At 34.1% G+C, this 21,565-nt stretch overlaps 10 protein-coding genes across 12 annotated transcripts; 5 read left to right on the forward strand and 5 right to left on the reverse strand.

Moving 5' to 3' along the window:
• The first annotated feature begins 26 nt into the window (after positions 1-26).
• LOC126750897 (RAB6A-GEF complex partner protein 2) lies at positions 27-1,982 on the forward strand. Its single transcript, XM_050460680.1, has 4 exons — positions 27-480; positions 542-756; positions 827-1,098; positions 1,157-1,982. The coding sequence occupies exons 1-4, from the start codon at positions 374-376 to the stop codon at positions 1,820-1,822; spliced, it is 1,260 nt and encodes a 419-aa protein (XP_050316637.1). The 5' UTR covers positions 27-373; the 3' UTR covers positions 1,823-1,982.
• Positions 1,809-3,046, reverse strand: LOC126750900 (RNA transcription, translation and transport factor protein). Its single transcript, XM_050460682.1, has 3 exons — positions 2,841-3,046; positions 2,461-2,787; positions 1,809-2,396 (listed from the first exon to the last, which is right to left on the reverse strand). The coding sequence occupies exons 1-3, from the start codon at positions 2,899-2,901 to the stop codon at positions 2,044-2,046; spliced, it is 741 nt and encodes a 246-aa protein (XP_050316639.1). The 5' UTR covers positions 2,902-3,046; the 3' UTR covers positions 1,809-2,043.
• Positions 3,047-3,216: 170 nt separating this feature from the next.
• Positions 3,217-4,550, forward strand: LOC126750898 (RRP15-like protein). Its single transcript, XM_050460681.1, has 2 exons — positions 3,217-3,330; positions 3,392-4,550. Exons 1-2 carry the CDS (start codon positions 3,291-3,293, stop codon positions 4,156-4,158), a joined length of 807 nt encoding a protein of 268 aa, XP_050316638.1. The 5' UTR covers positions 3,217-3,290; the 3' UTR covers positions 4,159-4,550.
• Positions 4,206-4,900, reverse strand: LOC126750902 (uncharacterized). Its single transcript, XM_050460684.1, has 2 exons — positions 4,542-4,900; positions 4,206-4,471 (listed from the first exon to the last, which is right to left on the reverse strand). Exons 1-2 carry the CDS (start codon positions 4,684-4,686, stop codon positions 4,401-4,403), a joined length of 216 nt encoding a protein of 71 aa, XP_050316641.1. The 5' UTR covers positions 4,687-4,900; the 3' UTR covers positions 4,206-4,400.
• Positions 4,901-4,955: 55 nt separating this feature from the next.
• On the forward strand, positions 4,956-7,746 carry LOC126750896 (zinc finger protein ZFP2-like). Its single transcript, XM_050460679.1, has 3 exons — positions 4,956-5,376; positions 5,429-5,935; positions 5,996-7,746. The coding sequence occupies exons 1-3, from the start codon at positions 5,209-5,211 to the stop codon at positions 6,977-6,979; spliced, it is 1,659 nt and encodes a 552-aa protein (XP_050316636.1). The 5' UTR covers positions 4,956-5,208; the 3' UTR covers positions 6,980-7,746.
• Positions 7,747-8,035: 289 nt separating this feature from the next.
• LOC126750901 (V-type proton ATPase 21 kDa proteolipid subunit c'') lies at positions 8,036-9,116 on the reverse strand. The gene is made up of 2 exons (XM_050460683.1): positions 9,024-9,116; positions 8,036-8,931 (listed from the first exon to the last, which is right to left on the reverse strand). Exon 2 carries the CDS (start codon positions 8,906-8,908, stop codon positions 8,270-8,272), a length of 639 nt encoding a protein of 212 aa, XP_050316640.1. The 5' UTR covers positions 8,909-8,931; positions 9,024-9,116; the 3' UTR covers positions 8,036-8,269.
• Positions 9,117-10,441: 1,325 nt separating this feature from the next.
• Positions 10,442-11,286, reverse strand: LOC126763149 (40S ribosomal protein S25). The gene is made up of 3 exons (XM_050480405.1): positions 11,221-11,286; positions 10,665-10,941; positions 10,442-10,603 (listed from the first exon to the last, which is right to left on the reverse strand). The coding sequence occupies exons 1-3, from the start codon at positions 11,221-11,223 to the stop codon at positions 10,530-10,532; spliced, it is 354 nt and encodes a 117-aa protein (XP_050336362.1). The 5' UTR covers positions 11,224-11,286; the 3' UTR covers positions 10,442-10,529.
• A 1,000-nt stretch (positions 11,287-12,286) lies between these two features.
• LOC126754480 (zinc transporter 7) lies at positions 12,287-14,869 on the forward strand. Of its 3 annotated transcripts, none has more exons than XM_050466484.1 (4): positions 12,287-12,596; positions 12,660-12,897; positions 13,185-13,616; positions 13,680-14,869. In XM_050466484.1, the coding sequence occupies exons 2-4, from the start codon at positions 12,717-12,719 to the stop codon at positions 14,183-14,185; spliced, it is 1,119 nt and encodes a 372-aa protein (XP_050322441.1). In that variant the 5' UTR covers positions 12,287-12,596; positions 12,660-12,716; the 3' UTR covers positions 14,186-14,869. The 3 variants fall into 3 exon arrangements, with proteins under 3 accessions (XP_050322441.1, XP_050322421.1, XP_050322430.1); XM_050466464.1 differs by having other exon boundaries at positions 12,287-12,592; XM_050466473.1 differs by having other exon boundaries at positions 12,287-12,572.
• An 820-nt stretch (positions 14,870-15,689) lies between these two features.
• Positions 15,690-16,802, reverse strand: LOC126754487 (translationally-controlled tumor protein homolog). Its single transcript, XM_050466500.1, has one exon. It carries the CDS (start codon positions 16,684-16,686, stop codon positions 16,168-16,170), a length of 519 nt encoding a protein of 172 aa, XP_050322457.1. The 5' UTR covers positions 16,687-16,802; the 3' UTR covers positions 15,690-16,167.
• A 1,375-nt stretch (positions 16,803-18,177) lies between these two features.
• On the forward strand, positions 18,178-19,093 carry LOC126762671 (succinate dehydrogenase cytochrome b560 subunit, mitochondrial). The gene is made up of 2 exons (XM_050479583.1): positions 18,178-18,291; positions 18,346-19,093. Coding segments are annotated over exons 1-2 (525 nt in total). The 5' UTR covers positions 18,178-18,289; the 3' UTR covers positions 18,869-19,093.
• The last annotated feature ends 2,472 nt before the right edge of the window (positions 19,094-21,565 follow it).

Raw genomic sequence — 21,565 nt, forward strand, 5'->3', positions numbered from 1 at the left:
GTGATAATTAAGACGAATTCAAATAAGAAAAAGAGCGTACCAGAAAATGTTTTGAACCTCGAAAGAGTTGCATTGTTAAAAATATATTTATCTAACCAATAAGACAATCTTTCCAATAAGTATGTGCTCCTTAGGAACAGATCTAATAGGACCGCGATATACATACCTATATGAAATGTTTACCAATTTAATAGTGCTGGAATTGTCACTCCTTAATTTTTAAATGGAGTTTAACGTTAAATTATTATATCTACAAATAGAGAGATCGAGCTACAATCATTGTTGACAGTCAGCTGTTAAGTTATTTCTGCTCATTTGCGCTATAAAAAGTAAAGATTCTTAAATAAATGTATAAATAGCAAAACCAAAAAATATGATAGAGATTAAAGCAAAATTTGTACGAGCAGATTCTGCAATATATGCTTCAGGAGAGCGGGTAGAATGTCTGATCGAATTTGGCCATCGTGGCAATGGCAACAGGTATTTATAAGAGCTTTGGTGAAAATATTTCAATTATTTACATCTAGTACAAAATTTATAGAGAGGAGAACTTGGCTTGGGCCTCCGCGCAACTCCATTGCTATCGAAAAACCAACTATAACATCACTTTAGGAGACAAAATAAATGAGTTAGCAGAACTAGTTGGTAAAACAGCTTTAGATGCAGGGGCACAAGCTAATGGTGATATATTAATTGCCACTAAGCCAAAGATATTATTTTGCGATTTAAAATTATTGCCAAGTGAAACGAAAATCTGTAAGTAAATATATGAACTTGTACAAATTAAACCAAGATATAATTAAATTCAATTTAATTTTTTATTTAGATTTTTTCAATGAAATTTTACCTCGTAATGGTCCGCCTACATATCGGGGTCACGACATTAAATACTTTTACAGGATTACAATAGCCACACAAAGAGTTAAATCTAAAGTGCAAATGCTTAGTGTGCCTATACGGGTATTACCTATACCTATAATTGCTCGGCCTGATGAGATGCATTGCACTGAAGAAACAAATGACGAGCTAGCGCCTACTAATCCCTTCCTTGAAAAAAGAGAAATATCCGAGTTGGAAATTTCATGGCATCACCTTAAGGTATTATAAAAATATTCATAACTACTGTAAATTCTATAAAAGTTTGTTATTTATGTAGAATGTAACTGCCCGCCGAGCGCCTAAATATTATCGCATATCTAACAAGCGTGGATTCGTTGGTCGGTTTTGCTTGTTTAAACCGTCGTACAAAATTGGTGAAGATATAGTGGGTAGTCTTGACTTTAGCAATTGCAAAGTACGTTGTGTTCAATTTTCAGTGAAACTGCAGGCACAAGAAATATCACTTCAAAGTAATGCCGATCAGGCAAATAATGAGTTCAATGATGCATCCTCTGTAAATTCCCTGGACTTGGCAAGTATTGCTAGTGGAACAGCAGTAGATAATTTACATAAATCGAAGACATCTGGGAGCGCACGAAATATTGCCGACGAGGAACCTATAGGAAAGATTAACACATTGGCAACCATTCATCAAATGTGCTATGCTATGTTGAAGACTTCTGTGATTATCCCTATACCATTACATGTAACACCCTCATTCCGTACTGATTTTGTCGAGCTACGATGGCGTTTACATTTTGAATTTGTCACAAGTACAATGATGGACTTTGGTAAACCCAATCCAATAGAGGGTGAGCTTAAAGCTCCTGCCGAAATACCTGTAGAAACAATGGTGTGGAATTTGCCAATTGCTGCAATATACGCTGCTAACCCCCTTCAAATATATTCACCCAGCCAAACACATAGTCTATTGATTAAGTGAACAATATACATTTATATGATCAGAGCATAGTGTACACACATACCTACGTTAAGATATGTAGTGCACACTTTTAAATATATTAATTGCAATCATTTAGAAAGTAAAATAAGGTGATGAGAAGTTTAAAATATATATTAAAAATAAACTTAATTTGAAGATATTTGGAAGTTAATTAATATTTTCTAACTCCGAGTTAATTTCCATAGAAATATATTAAATTTTTATCGCCCTACTTTTCCGAGTTTAGTATCTGTTTTGGGATTCGCAGTCAAATCCTGGACAGCAACAATTGTTTCATTGATTTTTGTTTGTAACTCACGTAAACTTTGTATTTGTAATAGGCGCAAAATGCGTACTGGATAATCTAGTGCAGAGTCATCGGAGACTACATCATTGCCTTTTTCAAAGGGGAAAGGAGTCCCAGATATAGCCTGTCGATTCTTAGCGGAAGGTGAAAGTCGTTCATGTACTACACGTGCAATTGCTTCTAATAGAGTAAGATGGTTCGGATGTTGTGGTATTTTCAGTTTAGTTGCCAATGCGCGAACACCCGCAATGAAATCTTTATGGTTAACTGCAATTAAAATAAAATCCAATATTTCATCAAATAAGTACTCTGTATAAACGTAGAAACTTACAGTCCATATTGTCAAAGAAATTTTCAGCTTTTATGCTAGGGGCTATTGATTTGTTCTGCTGCTTACTAACTTCAATCGAGTTGATATCCTTGTAACTCTCAGGAGCATCCAGGAATTCCAAACGAATGGCATAGCCAAGGAGCCAAGTAATTTCTTCCAATGGTGTAACAAATTGTGGCATACTAAGGTCATATTTGTAATTTTCATACGCTTGCTCCCATATCTCAAGCTCGTCGACCTTCCGAAGATCCTCGCGATCTTCAATTTTATATTGGCGTATTTTTTGGTCTTCCAACCAGAGTATGGTGCTTGCAAACACCTTTCGATCTATAAAATAAAATCATGAATATATGCACACTTTAAAGTTAAATTGGACCTACCATTAACATCAACACTACCAGGTGCTGGATGTTCTAGAGCTTCTAATTTTAGCTTTAACATATTTTAATTAGCTCAGAAATGTTTTAGAAAAGTTATTTTGTGCAATTGAAAACTGTCAAAATATCGATAGCTTTTAACCTAGTAAATACCCACTATTTTGTACTTATTATTTTTCTATCGAACACATTTGATTAAATATATAATTTTCTTGCAAAACTAATTTCAGCAAAAAATGAAATGTTTTAACGAATCAGAAGTTTTAAAAGAAACTAGTCAAAATTCGAGTATTTATATTTTTCTTGTTCACTTACTTAACTTGGGTTAAATATCGATGCTGGTAAAAATATCGATATATGCAAAAAAATTCGACTTTCTGACATTTGCTGTAATTGTAATTGATTTGACAGTTGTAAATAAACTAAACAACGTGCAGAATTTAAGAATAGAAAATGGCTTTATCCAACATAAAGAAACGAAATATATCGAAATGTAAGATCAAACTGTATATGAATACAAACACATTTTATCAAACATTTTATTTTAAAACTAGCTCTACCTAAAGAACAAGTTCCAGACGATTCCGAAGTTGAAAATTCTAGTGGGGAAGATGCCGAGAATGATGCAGAAGGAAATATCGGCTGGGCTGATTGTATAGCCAAAGTACTAAGCACGTCTAAGCCGAAAACTAAAAAAACATTGGTATTATCCCGTGCCAGAAAACTAAAACCGGTTGATAAGTTGAAATCAAAAACTTTGCATTATGGTTTTGAAGTTGAAGGTGAAGACGAAACTGATGTGAAACCCATAAAAGAAGAAATTGATGAGCAAATAAAACATCGTAAGAATGTGCCGCTAGAATTGCGTGTAAAACCTTCCTGGAAAGATATAGAACGGGAACGCACATTGCGAAAAGTTGCAACTAGAGGTGTTGTCCAGTTATTTAATGCAGTTCGAATACAGCAAAAAGACATCCAACAACAATTGGATGCCGCAGGCCCATTAGATAGTCGAAAAGATGCAGTTTTAAACAATATAAACAAAAGAAAATTCTTAGATGTTCTTATGAGTGGCAATCGCGCGATGTCGGAAGCTGTTGACAATCCTGTAAAAAGTGAGAATATGAAGAACGTTGATAGCAGTGATGATGAAGATCATATGCCGTCCACTACACAAAATAAGCGAAAGTCGGAGTGGAGTGTACTTCGAGAAGATTTTATGACAAATAAAAAAATTAAGCATTGGGATGAAGATGACGACGAAAATACCGACAAAGCACCAGGAAATTCCGATGCGGAAGAAGATAGTGGTGACGAATAATAAAATTGTATTTTAACAACGATTTTTTTTATTATAAAGTGTAGAAATGTTAGGCAACATTACTAAAAGTGTTTATTAGTATATGTTCAGCATACACAAATACGTACACCCATCTTTTTGTTAAACGTAAGTAAGGAACTTTATAAATTAGGTTTATTTTTTAATATAAATATTGATTAATAAAGATTGTATACTGGAAAGAAGAAATTCTAAACCCATAGCACTTAAAACTATTGTGACATTTAGGCCTCGGAGCTGTTTGATTTCAAAAAGCTTGCGTTTGATAGTCTGGCCAAACCTAGGGACACCACACCTGTAAAATGGGAGTAAAAATTTGAATAAGGTCTCAAGAATAAACTATTATTTTGTTTCTATTAACTTACTTCCCGAAATCAATCGCATTGTATTCATTTCAATTTTTTTACGATTTTTAGATTGTGAGAAAATATATGCTCCCATGGCAATTAGTCCGAAACCACTTATTAAACGGCAAGCTAAACAATCTTTTTGATTATCACTGGACGTCATTGAATAGCCTCATTTAATCCATACAGTGTTATCAGTAATACAGATTTTCAGTACTTTAATACAGTCAGAACCAGAGAAAGCCGAATATGCATTTAAAAGATGACAGTCACAAAAACTAAATTGAAAACGAACGGATCTAATCAGCTGATAAATTTCGTTATTTAGAGATATATATAAACTCGAATGAAAATAAACATGTCGATAAAAAATATTATTTTTTCTATAATGTATAATGCTATAGTAACCAATAAAAAAATTTTAACTTTGAATCACAATAGTTATGGAATTTATTGCAAATTGTTTTATTTTTTATTATTGTATTTTATATTTTGGCGTCCTTCAATTTTCTATTTCGTTTAAATTCTACACCGTACACGTATCAGCTGTTTTCACTACTACGCCATTATTCACTAAAAACACCGCCGTTATTCAATAGAGTTGGAAATTTTTCCTTTGTACACTATACGTAAATATAACATAGCAGCTCATAAGTCCATAAAGAATTATTTAAAACGCCTTGGAATGAATTCTGAAGAGAATATGGCATCCGGAAGTAGTACTGAGGGAGAGGTATGTTGTAGAGTTTGCCTGCAACTTGAGGAGTTAATGATCCATATTTACGACGGTGGTGTTATTGAAGACTTTCAAACAGACCTAATCACATTACTGGAACGCTGTGGAGGAATCAAAGTATACTGAATTCATTATTGAAATAAATTGTATTATATATATTTGTATTTAGGTAGAACAATCAGACAGTCTTCCAAAATTTCTATGCAAGGAATGTACGACTGAATTATTGGTGGCTGCGAAGTTTCGTGAGAAATGCGAACGGACACAACAATTACTAAAAGCTGCTCCTCAAAAGAAATCAGAATACGTAGAAAGTGAAGAACCTTCCACTGATACTGAAGCTACATATGATTCACAGTTTCTAAGCGATCGTAATATCATAGAAATTCATCCAGATAGTTTTGTGGAAACAAATTTAAATGAAGAAAACATTGATGTGAAGTGTACAGCAAACACACAGCTTGATAGTGCAATTACGCTCGAAAGCGGGGAACCCATTGATCTTAATTTAAACGGTATTGATATAATAGAAGAAACCAATGAAGAATGGCAAGTAATGGAATATTTTGAAAATAATAGCTGTGAAGGAAAACAAAAACAAGAAATTGATTCGCCTAATAGTATATACCTGATGAATGATATCAATAGCACAGCAAATGTTGCCTCACAAATAAATGTAAGCTTTGTACAATCGGTTATGAAAATAAAGTTTTAAAATATGTATGTCTTTTTTTAGGCTGAAAAAAAATTCACATGCGATTCCTGTGGAGCAGTTTTCCTACAGGCAGCTAATCTTCAGAGGCATTTGGAAAAAGTGCACTTCCTACTACAACCATATCGCTGTCCCAATTGTAGTCACACTTTTACTATAGAGCAAACTTATATAAATCATAGTATTAGTTGTATAAAATCCAATGATCAAACTGCTCCAGCAATTAACATTAATATCCCAATTAAAACATTTCCAACGTCATCCCAACGAGAATGTGTATACTGTGGCAAACAAATGCAGTCCAACTTCGCTCTCAATATGCACCTACGTACACATACCGGGGAACGTCCTTACAAATGTGACCACTGTCCGAAGGCTTTCAAAACTCAATCAGCTTATACAATGCACATGAAACGTCACGCTCGAAAGCCTGACTATTCATGTTCATTGTGCCATAAGACTTTCTATGAGACCAGCAATTTGACGGTGCACATGCGTACGCACACTGGAGAAAAACCACATTCTTGCACTTTTTGTCAAAAACGGTTTTCACGAGTTTTCCTTTTACAACTACATATGCGCACTCATACCGGTGAAAAACCATATCAATGCAAGATTTGTAACCGTAGTTTCGCGCAGCTATGTGATTTAAAGAATCACGAGCGTATACATACTGGCGAAAGAAATTATAAATGTACTACATGTGGAAAGACATTTATAAAAAAGTACTCACTCAGGGCGCATATGGATCGGCATGCCATCCTACAGAGTGAAGAGGGAACTGTGTCCGATGAAAAAAATATCGAAGTAGAAAATGCCAAAAATACCCAAGCCGAAGATGAATCCGTAAAATATATGCTTGACAATAGCATGCTGCAAGGTGATAGTTACTTTCTATCGAAAGTTCCTGAAGATAGTTTTTGTAGCCTATCTTATGAAGAGGTACCTCAACTGAATGAACCCAATACAGACCTTGTTTGGAGTGATTTTATAGTTGAGCATATATGAAATATATGCTTATATCTATGTATATTTATACTACTTAGAGAAATATACGAAATACAGATATACATATATATTCCAACATATATACATACAAATTGGTTTTTATTTTACCAAGGATAATGACAAAAAACAGTATGACCTCGATGACAATTTATCTAATCCTTAACGGTGATTAAGCACCCGTTATAACAACAACAAGTGTCGCAGTCTATTCCCACTACACTGATTGCGATTCCGAAATATTTCCGACCAAAATCTATCGGCAATATTACAAAAAATTATGTGAGGAATAGTTTTGACCGATCAATTAAAAATAAGTAAATTTTTTTTAGAGAACCTGCAACATAAATTTATTGTTGAATACTTTCGTTAAATTTGTTTATACAATAACATATGCCGTTTTATACAGTGGATTATTTAATACATACAATAAATCTTAAAACACAGTTAAATGTACAAAATAATAATGGACACTCCTTTATACATTAACAATAAATAATTTACAAAAAGGAAACACACATTTGTTTTTATGATATCATATTGTTCGTGCCTCAAGTGGATTCAAATCGAATTTCAAAGTAATAGTAAGTAAATTGAAATACATACACATTTTTTATATGTATGTATATATAGGTGTTATTTGATGCTGATATTTATGTACAAGTCGCCCACATAAAACTATTGGAATTCGTTTGAATCGGACTTGAACAGCCGACTAAGGTAAGCTTAGCTTAATTAAATTAGCAAATGTTAAACTTAAAACAACAACAGTATATAGAACTGCAACTACATCCAAGACGGTGTTCGGTTAGATGACAACAGAGTCGATAATGTTTGTAGCAGAATTTCGGTTTGTCCCCAATGAGAGAATCGATAGTCGTAATTTCATCATTTCTTGTTTTTCGTATATTGTTGAATTAATTTTTTTCTGTTGAGCAGTACATTCAATTCATTACCCAGGCCTATTGGCACGCATTTAAATAATGAAAATTAAATACTTTGCTCATCAAATATTTATCTAATGTGGAATGAGTTGGGTAATTTATGGCTTATTTCGAATTTCTGTGAACCATTGTGCTCTTTTATGTAGGTAAACTTTAATTTTACTAATCAAAATATGTACATCTAATACGATTTGATATTAAGTATAATCCAAAAACAAAGAATGAGTGAAAGACTCATTGTTTTTGACTGGAATTTGTATTTAGGCATCTATATGTTAATGGTACTTTTCTTTGAGCTGTGCTGTGTCTTTTAATTGCTCGTACCAACCTCCTTCATTGCATTTTTAACTTAGTCTTTCTTATCACCCATTTTAACTTTGGACGTCATGTAAATGCCTACAATCAAGCCGAAAAGTCCAATGGCTGAACCGAAAATTTCCACAATTAAAATTTTCACAAAAAGCGCTGAATTAGCTGCATCTGCAAGAGCAGCTCCGGAACCAACAACGCCAACAGCAATACCACAGAACAAGTTCACCAAACCGACTGCTAACCCTGCACCAAACATTACGTATCCTCCAAACCAATTATTATTCATTACAGTTTGACTCTCTAGTGCTGCCGACATTGTAAACGATTCCAACAGACCGGATAAAACGATAGCAGTGATCAGTCCGTAAATGGCTACAGCCTCACAAAAGATAACCGAAATTAAATTCTTTGTCTTTATTCTTGGAGCTTTTACACCACCGCCTACAATGCTGGTGCCCGTTGTATGAATGCCCAGAGCAGCTCCTACCACAGATAATGCCACCGACAAACCAATTCCAAGACATGCCCACATATAAGGTGAGGTGGATGCCAGGAACCAACCAACACTTACACGTTCACCTTTGCCAGTAAGAACGAATTGGAAGATGAGCACTATGCTAGTGGCCAAAAAAAGCCACCAGAATGTGTGGAGAACAACGCTGCGTATCTGGGCCATTCTGCAAGTTTTTCACGGTTTATCTGCAATAAGTTATTTTTATATAAATTTTTTTACTTAACTACGCAGAAAGCTAATGAAAATTTGTAAAAAAATACTTGCAAAAAAAACTCACAAAATATCAAGACTATTTTAGTGACAGGTGACCGAGAAAAACTTTACTCATCACATGACAGACGAACAATGCCGCCCTCTATTGGTTAAAAATTGTACTTTTCTGATTAATGTGGCCTTGCAACTCTATGCAGGGTTGCATCTTCTTATGATAAACTTTATAATAACAAAAAATTTGTATGCACAATAATTTCTAACATTTTTTAAATGATACTTCTGAAATTAGAAAATTTTACTTTTAATTTTATTTTTGTATTATTAGTATAAACGCAAACATGTGGGCATAAGTTACAATAAATATGGTCATAAGTTCCAAAAGAATATCAACTTAATGTCACACAACAGATATAAGCATATAAAAAATGTCTTATTATGGTAGGGAAAAAAATAATTGTATAAGCAGAGAACGTAAATTTATAATATATACGTATAATATACGTTCTCTGGTATAAGTAAACATAAAATATAACGAAAATGTCCCACAAAATAAATAGCAATTACGAAATTGGTTGTGCATTCATTGATAATATTAAAAGTGATGCCAAGCCATTTCAGAAGTTTTAAAGGCAATGTAACAATTTTTAGTACATAATTCTCTTGCTGACTTTTAAGCAAAAATATTTTTTGTAAACATTTTGTATTCATTCAATAACCGAAGTTAATTGTTGATTCCATAGTATACTTTATGTCTTCCTGGGCGTGTTCTAAATGAAAGGAGCAGGCCCCCAAACATACAACGCCAACTTTCATAAAATATAGCTTTTTTGCTTTCAATTACTCAACTAAAATACAAATATTTAACATTCGGGAGGTGGCGGGATCTAGGAACCATTTAAACCGATTTTTTATATAGTGTAGTATTTTATTTTAAAATTTCTTTTGTCCGTGTTTTGAATTAGCGGCATCTTGATTTGTCGGAATTTAAAATTTCGAGATTTTGATTGTCGGTATTATATTAATCACCTCCACTAACACTTCACTAAATCGGATTTACAAATTTGCTTTGTATTAAATAGATTACAACTAACTCTTAATTCCATTCCATTCTATTCTAAAATTTACCCATATATTTAAATGTCAAACATAATCAGTGTTTTCCAGGGAATTTCATGATCAATTAAATTTCACACTTCATTTCTTTCAGAAATAATTGTTTGTCTGCTTCTGCACTTAAAGTATGGCAATTAGAAACAAGTAGGCATCGCATATTGATCCCTCTACCAACTCCTAGTGTAAATATAGTTGAAATTTTACGTTTATAAATAAAAACAAAGAATGTTTACAAATTTACACTAGTTATACAGATTAATTGAATCCAGTATTGATACTCCTTTAGTCAAAACCCTTAGGTCTCAATTACTTGAACCCTTCGTTCATGATATCTTGACCTTACATCTCGTAATTAAAATAACCACAGTATTTTACTTATAAAAGGAAACGAATTAGTTTATTCTACCATCAAAGCTAGTAAATACATTTAGTATTGTTGCAAAGAGAGGTAAAATATTTACGCATCATCACCCTTGGTTGCACGTGTATAGATCACTTGGGAATGGTGCTGCACGACCTGTTTAATCAGACCTACAAGATATACAAACTAATGAAAGCAATATTCATTGAAAACCTCAAATCCTCTCCTTACCTTTGTCACGCAATTCCACCAGCGCTCTTTTGGCAAGTGAACCACGAATTTTCAAACGTTCAGATACCACTGAAGGAGTGATAAGTTTGTATTGTGGCACTTCTTTGTATAGTTTTTCATAGGTGGCTTTGTCGAAGAGAATTTGGTTATTCAACTTATCCCTGACTTTGCCTTTGGACCACTTCTTCTTCTTGGCCTTACCGCCACCACTTCCTTCCTTCTTTTTTTGTGTCTTTTGAGGCTGTTTAGCCGACGATTTCGCGTCCTTCTTTGGTGGCTGTAAATTACAATTTCACGTTACTGTTTATTTCATTTGAGGTTATTTCACGGCCAATAAGTTTTGTTTCCTTTACCACGAAACCATTGTGCTCAATAAAACCATGTGCCGAACTAAACTCGCATATTTTATTAAATTTCTTCAAAACCGGTAAATTCAAACCATCACAAAATTAGTAAGGTGAACTTTTGCTAAGGCACTGTTAAATTTTCACACAGTTGAATAGTTTGGCACAGAAACAAAACTTTTTTTGGCAGAAAACAGCAGCTATCGACTCACCATCGTGAGAAACCCAAAGCAAAAAGATGGAGACCGGAAATTGTCAGTGCTACCATAACACCATTTTCATTCAACACTACTCGTTCACAATTGAATTACTGATAAATTAACCCAGAGTTGTTACATTTACAATTTTGGAAAGGAACGGTATCGTATTTGTGTGCCAAGAAATTTGGCTTAAAGCTTAGTACGCAGCTTTCAAGAAACGTAAAAACTTCATATAAAAAAACGCTTAAGAAACGGTCAAGATACTTTCCTGCGACAAACTTACTTGTGCTAGGACGCAGCTCTCAAGAAATCTAGTACTAATTTTTGATACTTTTTTTCAGTAAAATGTGAATATGGCAAGCCTTGTTTTGCGAAGAAACATCAAATCAACAATTGTTTCTTGAAGGAAGTTCGAAGTAATCGTCAAATTCATCCTAAATTAGTTGAAATCATTATTATGAAGTATATTCCATTTTGAAATGTTGTATAAAACCTACCAATCATCAACAACATTTCTTAAATCTCAATGAAAATATTTATGTTTCCATATACATACACACATACATATTACGCACAAAGTTTGTTTTCTTTGTTTATTCTCTCTTGCTCTTCTAATGTAGATCATTCACAATGCGTAACCAGCTGCAAAAATTACTTGAGAAATAATGTATTTTTTTTCTTGAGCAATTACTTGAGAGCTGCGTACCAACCTTAAAACCGTTTCAAAGCAATTTTTATTTTTGTAATATATAATATGTTTTTTCGATATATCATATTTAAATAACTCTCCAAATATTTTCTATTCGCTAAACATAACATATTGCTAATTTGTTCACTTTTTGTTTAGAATATATTTTTTTATTATCTATAATTTTTGCTAGTTAACACATAACCAGTAAACTATCAAACGATATAGTAATTTTTTCCCAAATTGCAACATCAAAATAGGAATATAATTAATAAATTAAATTTGAATAATAATTTTAACAATTTCTTGCCGTTATAAGCTTTTTTGTGAACTTGTCCTAAAGAAGAGTATGAACGATCTATCAAATTTAAACGTCACCATATAAAACAAAACGTCACTACAAAACGAAAGCTCCGATAAATTAATTTTGATAACTCGACTAAGTAAAATAATTTAAGGCCTTAATTTCGTCTGTATTAGTCTATGTTAGATTAAAAATAGTATTAGTGCATAAACTTTAATTAAGTTTTAAATACAAACGGTTGTAATATAATTCTATACTCCTAAAGAGACGCTTTGGAGAGTGTCAAAAGAGAGAAAGATCAAAAAGAGCCGCTGAAAGCAACAAATATAATATACAAAAGTTTAAACAAGCCCAAAGCAGATCTACCCGTTCGTAAGCATCAATAAAAACACGTATGCAAGTCAACCAACAGCAACATTATTTAGACAGTGGAATGAGTTTTATGATATATTCTTTTAGTTGTAATTGCAGCACAGTCTAATCATTAGATAAACGCATATATCAGTTGAGATTACAATGATACCGTTAACGCACAAGGATCGTAGCAATTTTAGCTATCGGATTAAGGAGAAGTTAAACAGTTGGAAGCGTCTTATATTTTCGGATCGCAATTCGAGAAATCTTTTTCTATTTCTGTTACTTAATTTAAGTTTTGCGTTCGTGGAACTATTTTATGGCATATGGACGAATAGTTTAGGTAAGCTGTTTATTATCTTAAGATCTGTATTTATAGCAAAATTTTTTGAGAAAGATTACTAAGAATTAATCTTATCTGCCCTCACTTGCTTTTATATTGTTATATCGATAGAACGGTATATAGTACTTTGCATTCACGTGCTCATAATATCATATACCTATGTGTATATGTTTATTGATAAGCCTTAGTTTCAGCTAAAGTTGAACTATATTTAAAATGTTTTATAAATTAAGTTTTATTATATTACTGTAACTAAATAGTTTTTATCTATAATTTTATAATTACAGGACTTATATCGGACTCATTCCATATGTTTTTTGACTGTACCGGTCTATTGGCTGGATTAGCTGCTTCAGTGATTACTAAGTGGAAAGCAAATGATAAGTTCTCTTATGGTTATGTGCGCGCTGAAGTTTTAGCAGGCTTTGTTAACAGTCTATTTTTACTGTTCATCGCTTTCTTCATTTTATCTGAGGGTGTTGAACGGTTGATTGAACCCCCAGAGGTAAAACACGAACGACTGTTTGTAGTATCAGTGCTAGGACTGCTAGTGAATCTCGTTGGTATATATGCGTTTCAACACGGTCATGGTCATTCCCATGGAGGGGGCGGTGGACATGGTCACTCTCATGGCGGTGGTGGTCATGGGCATTCTCATGTTATAAACAATCATATTGATTTAAATAATCACAATCAACAGACGATCACTATGGATGTCGGTAAGTATATATGTTCATATACTATATTTTAACAAGATTTTTCATTCAATTTTATTTTCATAGGGCATGGTCATAGTCATGACGGAGGACACGGACATTCGCACGCTATCACCGATGACATCTCTGGGAGCAATTCACAAATTATGCGTGGTGTTTTTCTGCATATTTTAGCTGATACCCTGGGCTCTGTGGGTGTTATCGTTTCTGCGGTGCTAATGCAAATGTTCGGTTGGATGATTGCTGACCCCATATGCTCTATATTCATAGCATTACTTATCGCTATGAGTGTGTTGGGTCTTATAAAAGAATCCATACTAATTTTAATGCAACGACAACCATCCGCTCTGGATCGTGCGCTGCCGCAGTGCTATCAAAAGGTAACTGGGTTGGCAGGAGTTTACGCTGTGCAAGATCCTCACTTCTGGACATTATGTTCAGACGTGTATGTGGGTGCAATTAAATTAGAGGTTTCCAAAAACGTAGATCCCAAATATGTAGTGACGCACGCGCGCATGATATTTGAGTCCATTGGTGTTAAACAGATATATATACAGTTAGATTACGTATGATAATGACCGTCTAAAAAGGAATGCATCTAACTAATATACGTTTTTATATCCTGAATCAATTAAATTGGGATTAAGCATATGAGAACGAAACTTGTTTATATTTCAATACTTAAAGTAAGCTCTATGAATTTCTCTCAACTAAATTATTAGTTCTACTATTAATTTATTAAGTGTGGGATATTTATAGATTATGTAGATAAATTTACTAAAGAGATTTATCTTTAAAATCATGTTTTCTACTAATTTATTTCATAATATGGCTTTGTAACAGCATTGTTATGTGTAGTAATACATATTTATTTTATTAACATTTTGTGAATGTACGAAATAACGAAATTGAGTAATTACGAAAATCTTGAATAATCCTTTATTAAGGATCTAATATAAAGAATTATTTTAGTGCAATCATTCCATTACAAAGAATTAATCGAAAACCGATCAATATTTTGACTACGAGTGATCAAATCATTGAATAACGTTTAAACACAGGAGTTATTAAGCCGCGTATTTGTAAAAATACACGTAGATAACTGTCTTAAATAATAACAAAATCATCATTTAAGTTTGATGAAGCTTAGCAAATAGATAATTACAAGTGTGTATATTAAATGATATAATGTACGTATTATAAATACATATGTATATGCAAGATGAAAATAAAATTTATACTAAAAGTCGTCAAAATACAGTTAATTTGAAAACTAACATTAGAAGTGGAGTTAAAAATGGAGGAAGTGATAACATAAAGGAGTGAAATGATACCTATATGGATATGTAGGGGCGTAAACAGAAAACCATTAATTGTTGTTGAAAATATTAAAAAAAAATGTCTGCTCTAAGAATTCAGAACCTGGGAAGAATTGCCTCCTCTGTCGGTCATTTTGTATGTATTTTAATAAATAAAGATATATATGTATCAAATGAAACACAATTCCTAAATCGATCATACATAGTCTATATACCATACACTTCTATTTTAAAGCGCTGAGAAGAAGCTCATACCGGTAATTTTCGTACACATATACTTATATGTGTACATACTTATTTACTAATCATTTTTCCTACATGGCAATAATTACAGTATGAGTTTATTTTGCGATATACATATGTACGCAACAGATTGGTGTAGTGATTCAGATGTGCATTTATTTACTCGACGTCGTATATTACAAAGAATACGAGCACAAGTAAATAACAAATACAAGCACACACCCTGAATTGTTGTTGCGCCACACTTTCTTCTACGCCAATGACCTTTCTTGGTTGTTGTTGTACTGAAAAATTAGCACAGGTAGAGGATTCTTAAAATTAAAAGTTATTGATTATCACTCGAATATATCCCATCCGGGAAGCGAAGATGTATCATTTTAGCACTAACGCCATTTTGTTTGCATTGATATTGCTGTAACGGCGATGCGAATTGCCGACGCCAGAAATTTTTGCCAACTACCTAATTACCCTGTTGAGGTTATGTGCACACATATCTGAGAAAAATGAAAGGCCGTTTGATTGTTTATGGTTTTCTTTAATTTGTCCGTAACGTTATTTTGCGTATTTTTTATATATTTTTTCAAAATAGCAGTTTCGTTTTTTTCATCTTTGTTGCATCTTCATACTTAAACAAATTAATAAAGAACCAATATTTGTATAAAAATTACTCGAGTATACGCTGCAAATTGTTTTCATCATTTACTACTACCGGTGCACTTAGCAGATCGTGCAGTAAAGCAGCAAATATGGAGAAGTGTTATTAATATTTCGTAAAAAATTAAGATACATAATTGTTTTTAGTTACACTGAAGAGCATTACGATTTTACAGTTTATAATATTCAAAATTTGACCAAAAATATAAGTGTTACATCTTAAATTCGTGTTTGATCTGAACAATATGTCAAGGAAATCTTTACAATTTCAACTAAACGGTATTTACTAAACAAAAAATAATTATTTTATATGGTGTGATTCTTTTGTTATGTGCATTTTAGCACTTCTCCTCTTCGAGTCCATGCTTGAAGAACATGAGAACGGGTGTACTCACACCGTCGAGTTCACGGTATTCACACATGGCCACCATACCATCGCAGTCCATGGATTCGCCAGTGAAGAACTGCAATTCTTTGAATCGGCCAAGAATTTCCTTCATTACGTTATTCATGTTGGTTTTGAAAACATTAACCTGGTCTGGCGAGTTTTGCTCCAATTTGGCCAAAACCTTCTTCATGTAGTCCTTGAGGTAGAGTGTAAACGACTTTTTGTCTCCGAATGCAAAACACTCCTGTAAACGGTGATTCAAGACAACGTCGACGCCGGTTTCGACAGCGGAATCGGTGCCCTCATCGGCTTCCTCAGCCGATGGGTTGAAGCCTTCGATATTAATTTCGCCCTGGGCACGGCTAACCAATTTACCGTAAACTTCGTAAATAACCTCATCAACCAGCTTCATTTTATAGGTATCAGCAAACATTTCGTCGCCGGTGATGATATCCTTGTAGATTTTCATTTTTACGGTAGGTTTTTTATGTCTGAAAACTAAGAAAATTCGAGACTCCCGACTTTTACACGAAATTAGTCACACCGAGCCACGCGCTCACGTCTACAGCAAACAACAAAAAGAAAGATTGAAGATTGACATGCAGTGCTGCCACGCGAAATCCGTCAAGGTAATAGAATAGAATACGAAAAAAGCGGAATTTCAGAAACACTGTCAGAGATGCATTTAAGAATCTTACAATACATTTAATTCACAATAGTTGTTTGCTCATGACAATTCTGTTCTAAATTGCTAACGAATTATATACAAATTATTGGTTGTTGGCATAAATTGGGAGGTCCAGAAAACGTAAAGATACGATCGGAAAAGTTTGTTCACATTTACGGTCAATTCACATGGAAATTTCGCTTCGATTTGCGTCAGACATTTCTTCTGACAGAAAGGTTCGATATAGCCTTTTTTATATAAAAAGTTTTCGACGCGAAGCAAGCCAAATATTGGGCAACTTTCATCTTTTTACGCTTTGCCAGCAACAGTCGTTAATTTTATTAGAGAGAAACACTGAAAGCAAATTGTTTATTGGGGCAAACCTTTTGTTTTCTGCGCTGCGTTAATTCTATATAGACTGTCAAAGCGAGGAAAGTTGTATGTGCCTGGGCCTTTACTTATCAACATAGCTGAGAAGTTTTTTAACTCTATAAGCTGTTATAGAAAATTTTGAATTCTTTTAAGCCGTTTTGCGTTTGAACAAACGAATTTCTTGTTGTAAGTATGAATCTACGTTATTATTTTATAATTAAAATATATATGTATCTATAAAAATATAATGATTAATTTTTCATTTTTAGAAATATGCTAGCTCGAAATAGTACATATTCTAACTTGTACCGAACTTTACGGACAATACCATGTCAGCAAATAAAACTAAAAATAGTTCAACCTAGAGAAAAAGAAACTCATGGTGCAAAAAATCGTCGTCTTGGCAGATTTTTCTCACCAAATTTAACAATTTATAAACCACAATTGACTTCGATTATGTCTATATCAAATCGCGCAAGCTCAATTTTGCTGAGCCTTTATACATGGGGTCTAGGTGTAGGCGCTTTGATATCTTCGCACGACAACGCCCATTTTGTTACGATGCTTGATGGCTTACAATTGGGCGCAACTTCTTTATTTATACTTAAATTTTTGATCGCTTTTCCATTTACTTACCATTTATGCGCTAGTACCCGTGTGTTGATATGGGAAACCGGATGCTTCCTCTCATTGAAAGGAATTTACGGTACTGGTTATGTAGCACTAATGACTACTATCTTAACAACCGTTTTCTTAGCATCTCTGTAAACAATTTTGGAGATTTAAATATAAAATATAACGAAGTTTCATTTGAAGCGTGTTCAACTGTTAATTTTTCAGAATGACATTTTATAATTGTTTCTATTCTGGTATTTACATTTAATTAGCGGTCTCTCATTTCAATGCCATGAGTTCTTTCACCATTGCGAATGGTGTTATCATTTCGATAAGAACAAGCACAAAACAATTTGACAGCAAAACCAAAGTGGACAAATAAGTATATACTAGAAAAGGTTGGAGCAAAGTAGCTAATATGTAAGTGTTGCGGATAAAAGTTGGTATTAATAATATATTAATTTAACTATATAGGTATGCCATAACACGTTCACTTATTCGATCACCTGCTTTACGTCAGGGTATTCAACGGATGCAAGTCGCTGCACCGGCTCGCCAAGTGACTTTAAAAGTTGTACCAGCAGCAGAGGCAATTCAGACAGAAACGTTTGATGAGAAAAATATACGTCTTGGACGTGAATTGTCTCCACATTTGACTATCTATAAGCCACAGCTAACATCGATGTTATCAATTACTCATCGAGGCACAGGTTTTGCATTGACTGGATACGCCTGGGCTTTAGGTTTAGGAGCCTTGATGTCTTCGCATGACATTTCACACTACGTTACCATTATTGAAGGCTTGCACTTGGGTTCTGCAACATTGGTTGCGCTTAAGTTCGCTTTAGCATTTCCACTAGCGTTTCATTCTTGCTGTGGTGTCCGCCATTTGTTGTGGGACACTGGTCGTTTTCTGAAAATTACTGAAGTCTATTTAACTGGTTACGTAACACTTGGCATTAGCTTCGTGCTGTCAGCTATTTTAGCTTGTTTGTGAACATATGATTGGATGGAAAAATTTATGCAATTGGAATGCTTATGTTGGTTTTTCATTACGGTGCTTCGAGTTGACGTAAATGCACTGAAAAAATTTGAGTGCTAACTGTCGCGAAATAAATGTACATACATACGAAAGAAATATAAAAAAATGTTATTGATACCCAAAACCGTTATGTATTCGTTATGCAATATATATTGAGTACGAACATCTGAAATTAGTAAAGTAATGCAGTTCTTAATGCTTTGCGGGGTTCACATTTTAGTGAAATATTATTACAGTCTTAAAAAAATTATACATAAATTTTTTAACAGTTATATCCAAGGACCCGTGCAAATTTAAATAAGAATATTTTGTGCCTTAAGAAAGGTTTGAAAATTACCACTTCTGTTATAAACCAAGTATAATGAATTCTGTGTAGAAATGCCTTCCGGAGTGTAAAACCCGTACAAAAAATATTATTTTTCAAAAATAAAAATTTTCAAGTAATAAATAATCAAGAATCCCCTGACATAAGCCACTTTCTTTCACAGACGAGGAGGTTCATTGTTTCATCAACAGGGTCAAGTTGTCAAAATCTAATGGCTTTATGCCGTCTGTTGATGCTAAATTACGTAGGCTCGACGGGAGTAAAGTATCTTACCCAGATTCTCAATTTATCACCCTCACATACTCGTTTATTTTAAAACTTTTCCATCCATTCAAGGGATATTCCTCATGCTTGCATCATATTGACGTCGGTATTGCAATCGATGGCATGCGCTTAAAGTGAACGCTATATCCATGATATTTCTTGCTCTTTAACTGCAAGTACTAGACCTCAATATTTTTGTTGATGACACAAAAATTCTGCCAGTCAAGAATTTAAAAATTTAAGATGTTTCCTTCGATAGTCCGTACTCATTTAATCTGCATAAGACCATTACTAAGATACAGAGCCGCAATAAGATCCTCAAGACGTTTGCATCTGAGGTAAGGCAAAGAAATGTTGCGGGCAGCTTACAAATGAATTGGCCGGCCGGTCATAAACTATGCAGCATTAATATGATAGCCTCTGCTGCTTCAAGGCGTTGTTATTAATGTGGTTTTAACGGTTATTCATTGGGGTCGGTGAAGGTATTCATAGCTCAGCTGTGAAAGGCGGTCAGTGCTTGTCGGTCGATCATACAAGGTAGTTGAAAAAATGACTTGTCAGAGCACCTCAATCAGAAAAACAAATTACTGCATGTCTCTTGAAGTTCCCCGTATGCTTCTGATTAAGGTGCATAACTTACTCCGCTTCAGGCAGTTTATGTTAGGATACTTTAACAAAGATCATCGTTGCAGTCATCTGCTTGTAGCGAAATCGTTTCCAGAGAACATTAAGATACTTTTCCCACAATATGTTGATGAGATACAGCAGTATATCGACCTATTTTCGGTACAGCACGCTCACACTCAGCTGTGAAGTTTTTAGCACGTTTGTTTATATCCTACTAATAAATGGAGTCATCGAAGTCTAAACACTTCTCTTCGAAGATCGTGAGCACGAGTTGACGGGTGAAGCCACAGTAAGCCTTGCGCACCAAACCAGCTCATCTAACACTCATTTCCCAATGTTCGGATGCCGTCGAAGCAGACCGCTTTCAGTAATCCTCTTTGCATGCCCTACCAACCCCACTCATCTAACACCATTTTCCCCAATGGTCCGACCCCGTCGAAACAGCACGTTTCCTGGGCCTCCCGTTAGATGACGTCGATGACAACACAGATAACCCTTACCATCCTAACGGGAATTGATAACCGTTAAAACAACAACAACAACAACCGCTTTCAGTAAGAAATATTGTGGAAATTTTAGCATTTCCAATATTTCATGCAAATTTCAAAACAATAAAGAAATATGTATTAATAAATATACATACTTACATACATGTATAGATATGTGTATACATATAAACATAGATATTTCCAAGAAAGAAGGTAGTAAAATTTCGAATGATAGCGTCGACTGATATGAAAGTAAGTAATGGAGTATGATGAATGGTAATAACGGTGTGTTGAAAACAAGCATGGAAGGCTTGAACAATTTAGGCGTAGTTTGTTGACTGCACATTGGTTGTCAACGAAAAATGGTAGCTGATGCTGCAAAAACACGTTAATACACACTTAATACACAAATGCATACAATTGTGATCTTGTTACATACATATACATACATATGTACATATGCATATGAATGAGGGTCGGTGGCATATGGTTTGGAAAATGTATCGCTATTCCGAGCATATGTTATATTCGAGTGGAGTGGTGAGCAAAACGATGTAAGGGATGTTGCCGACTAAAATTCCAAAGTAACATTTATGAAAACATATACACATAAGTAAATGTATGTTATACATACTTACATATATACTATATAATAAAATTCTGACACAAAGTGCACATGTGTGATTGCAGCCGTTACTTACTTTGTCGCTTCCACCAATTCTGACGGTGCGGTTGGTGTTGCTGCCTTTCCACTTGGTTGTCAGTTAGTTCGCGTTGAGTGGCTACCGGTTTGTTGTTGCTAGTGCATGTATGCATGTGTATGCATGTTTGTGTAACTTGTTTTCGTTTGATGGCATCGTCACTTTTGGCAGTGGTGATGGGTCGATGGTGTCTGGACATGACCTCAATTGAAGTTGTTCATGTCATTCAACGTGTTTGCTGTTTTTT

This window comes from Bactrocera neohumeralis, chromosome 2, assembly GCF_024586455.1.
Source record: "Bactrocera neohumeralis isolate Rockhampton chromosome 2, APGP_CSIRO_Bneo_wtdbg2-racon-allhic-juicebox.fasta_v2, whole genome shotgun sequence".
In the NCBI taxonomy this organism is placed as follows: Eukaryota; Metazoa; Arthropoda; class Insecta; order Diptera; family Tephritidae; genus Bactrocera; species Bactrocera neohumeralis.

Bases quoted from the DNA above. Each gene is read 5' to 3' on its own strand.
- LOC126750897 (XM_050460680.1), top strand. From the start codon at position 374: ATGATAGAGATTAAAGCAAAATTTGTACGAGCAGATTCTGCAATATAT. The intron at 481-541 runs GTATTTATAAGA...CAAAATTTATAG, and splicing joins CATCGTGGCAATGGCAACAG to AGAGGAGAACTTGGCTTGGG. The intron at 757-826 runs GTAAGTAAATAT...TTTTTTATTTAG, and splicing joins GCCAAGTGAAACGAAAATCT to ATTTTTTCAATGAAATTTTA.
- LOC126750900 (XM_050460682.1), bottom strand. From the start codon at position 2,901: ATGTTAAAGCTAAAATTAGAAGCTCTAGAACATCCAGCACCTGGTAGT. The intron at 2,788-2,840 runs GTAGGTCCAATT...TTTATTTTATAG, and splicing joins TGGTAGTGTTGATGTTAATG to ATCGAAAGGTGTTTGCAAGC. The intron at 2,397-2,460 runs GTAAGTTTCTAC...TTTTAATTGCAG, and splicing joins TTTCTTTGACAATATGGACT to TTAACCATAAAGATTTCATT.
- LOC126750898 (XM_050460681.1), top strand. From the start codon at position 3,291: ATGGCTTTATCCAACATAAAGAAACGAAATATATCGAAAT. The intron at 3,331-3,391 runs GTAAGATCAAAC...TTTTAAAACTAG, and splicing joins GAAACGAAATATATCGAAAT to CTCTACCTAAAGAACAAGTT.
- LOC126750902 (XM_050460684.1), bottom strand. From the start codon at position 4,686: ATGACGTCCAGTGATAATCAAAAAGATTGTTTAGCTTGCCGTTTAATA. The intron at 4,472-4,541 runs GTAAGTTAATAG...CCCATTTTACAG, and splicing joins AATGCGATTGATTTCGGGAA to GTGTGGTGTCCCTAGGTTTG.
- LOC126750896 (XM_050460679.1), top strand. From the start codon at position 5,209: ATGAATTCTGAAGAGAATATGGCATCCGGAAGTAGTACTGAGGGAGAG. The intron at 5,377-5,428 runs GTATACTGAATT...ATTTGTATTTAG, and splicing joins AACGCTGTGGAGGAATCAAA to GTAGAACAATCAGACAGTCT. The intron at 5,936-5,995 runs GTAAGCTTTGTA...GTCTTTTTTTAG, and splicing joins ATGTTGCCTCACAAATAAAT to GCTGAAAAAAAATTCACATG.
- LOC126750901 (XM_050460683.1), bottom strand. From the start codon at position 8,908: ATGGCCCAGATACGCAGCGTTGTTCTCCACACATTCTGGTGGCTTTTT.
- LOC126763149 (XM_050480405.1), bottom strand. The intron at 10,604-10,664 runs GTAAGGAGAGGA...TATATCTTGTAG, and splicing joins GGTGGAATTGCGTGACAAAG to GTCTGATTAAACAGGTCGTG.
- LOC126754480 (XM_050466484.1), top strand. From the start codon at position 12,717: ATGATACCGTTAACGCACAAGGATCGTAGCAATTTTAGCTATCGGATT. The intron at 12,898-13,184 runs GTAAGCTGTTTA...TTATAATTACAG, and splicing joins CATATGGACGAATAGTTTAG to GACTTATATCGGACTCATTC. The intron at 13,617-13,679 runs GTAAGTATATAT...TTATTTTCATAG, and splicing joins GACGATCACTATGGATGTCG to GGCATGGTCATAGTCATGAC.
- LOC126754487 (XM_050466500.1), bottom strand. From the start codon at position 16,686: ATGAAAATCTACAAGGATATCATCACCGGCGACGAAATGTTTGCTGAT.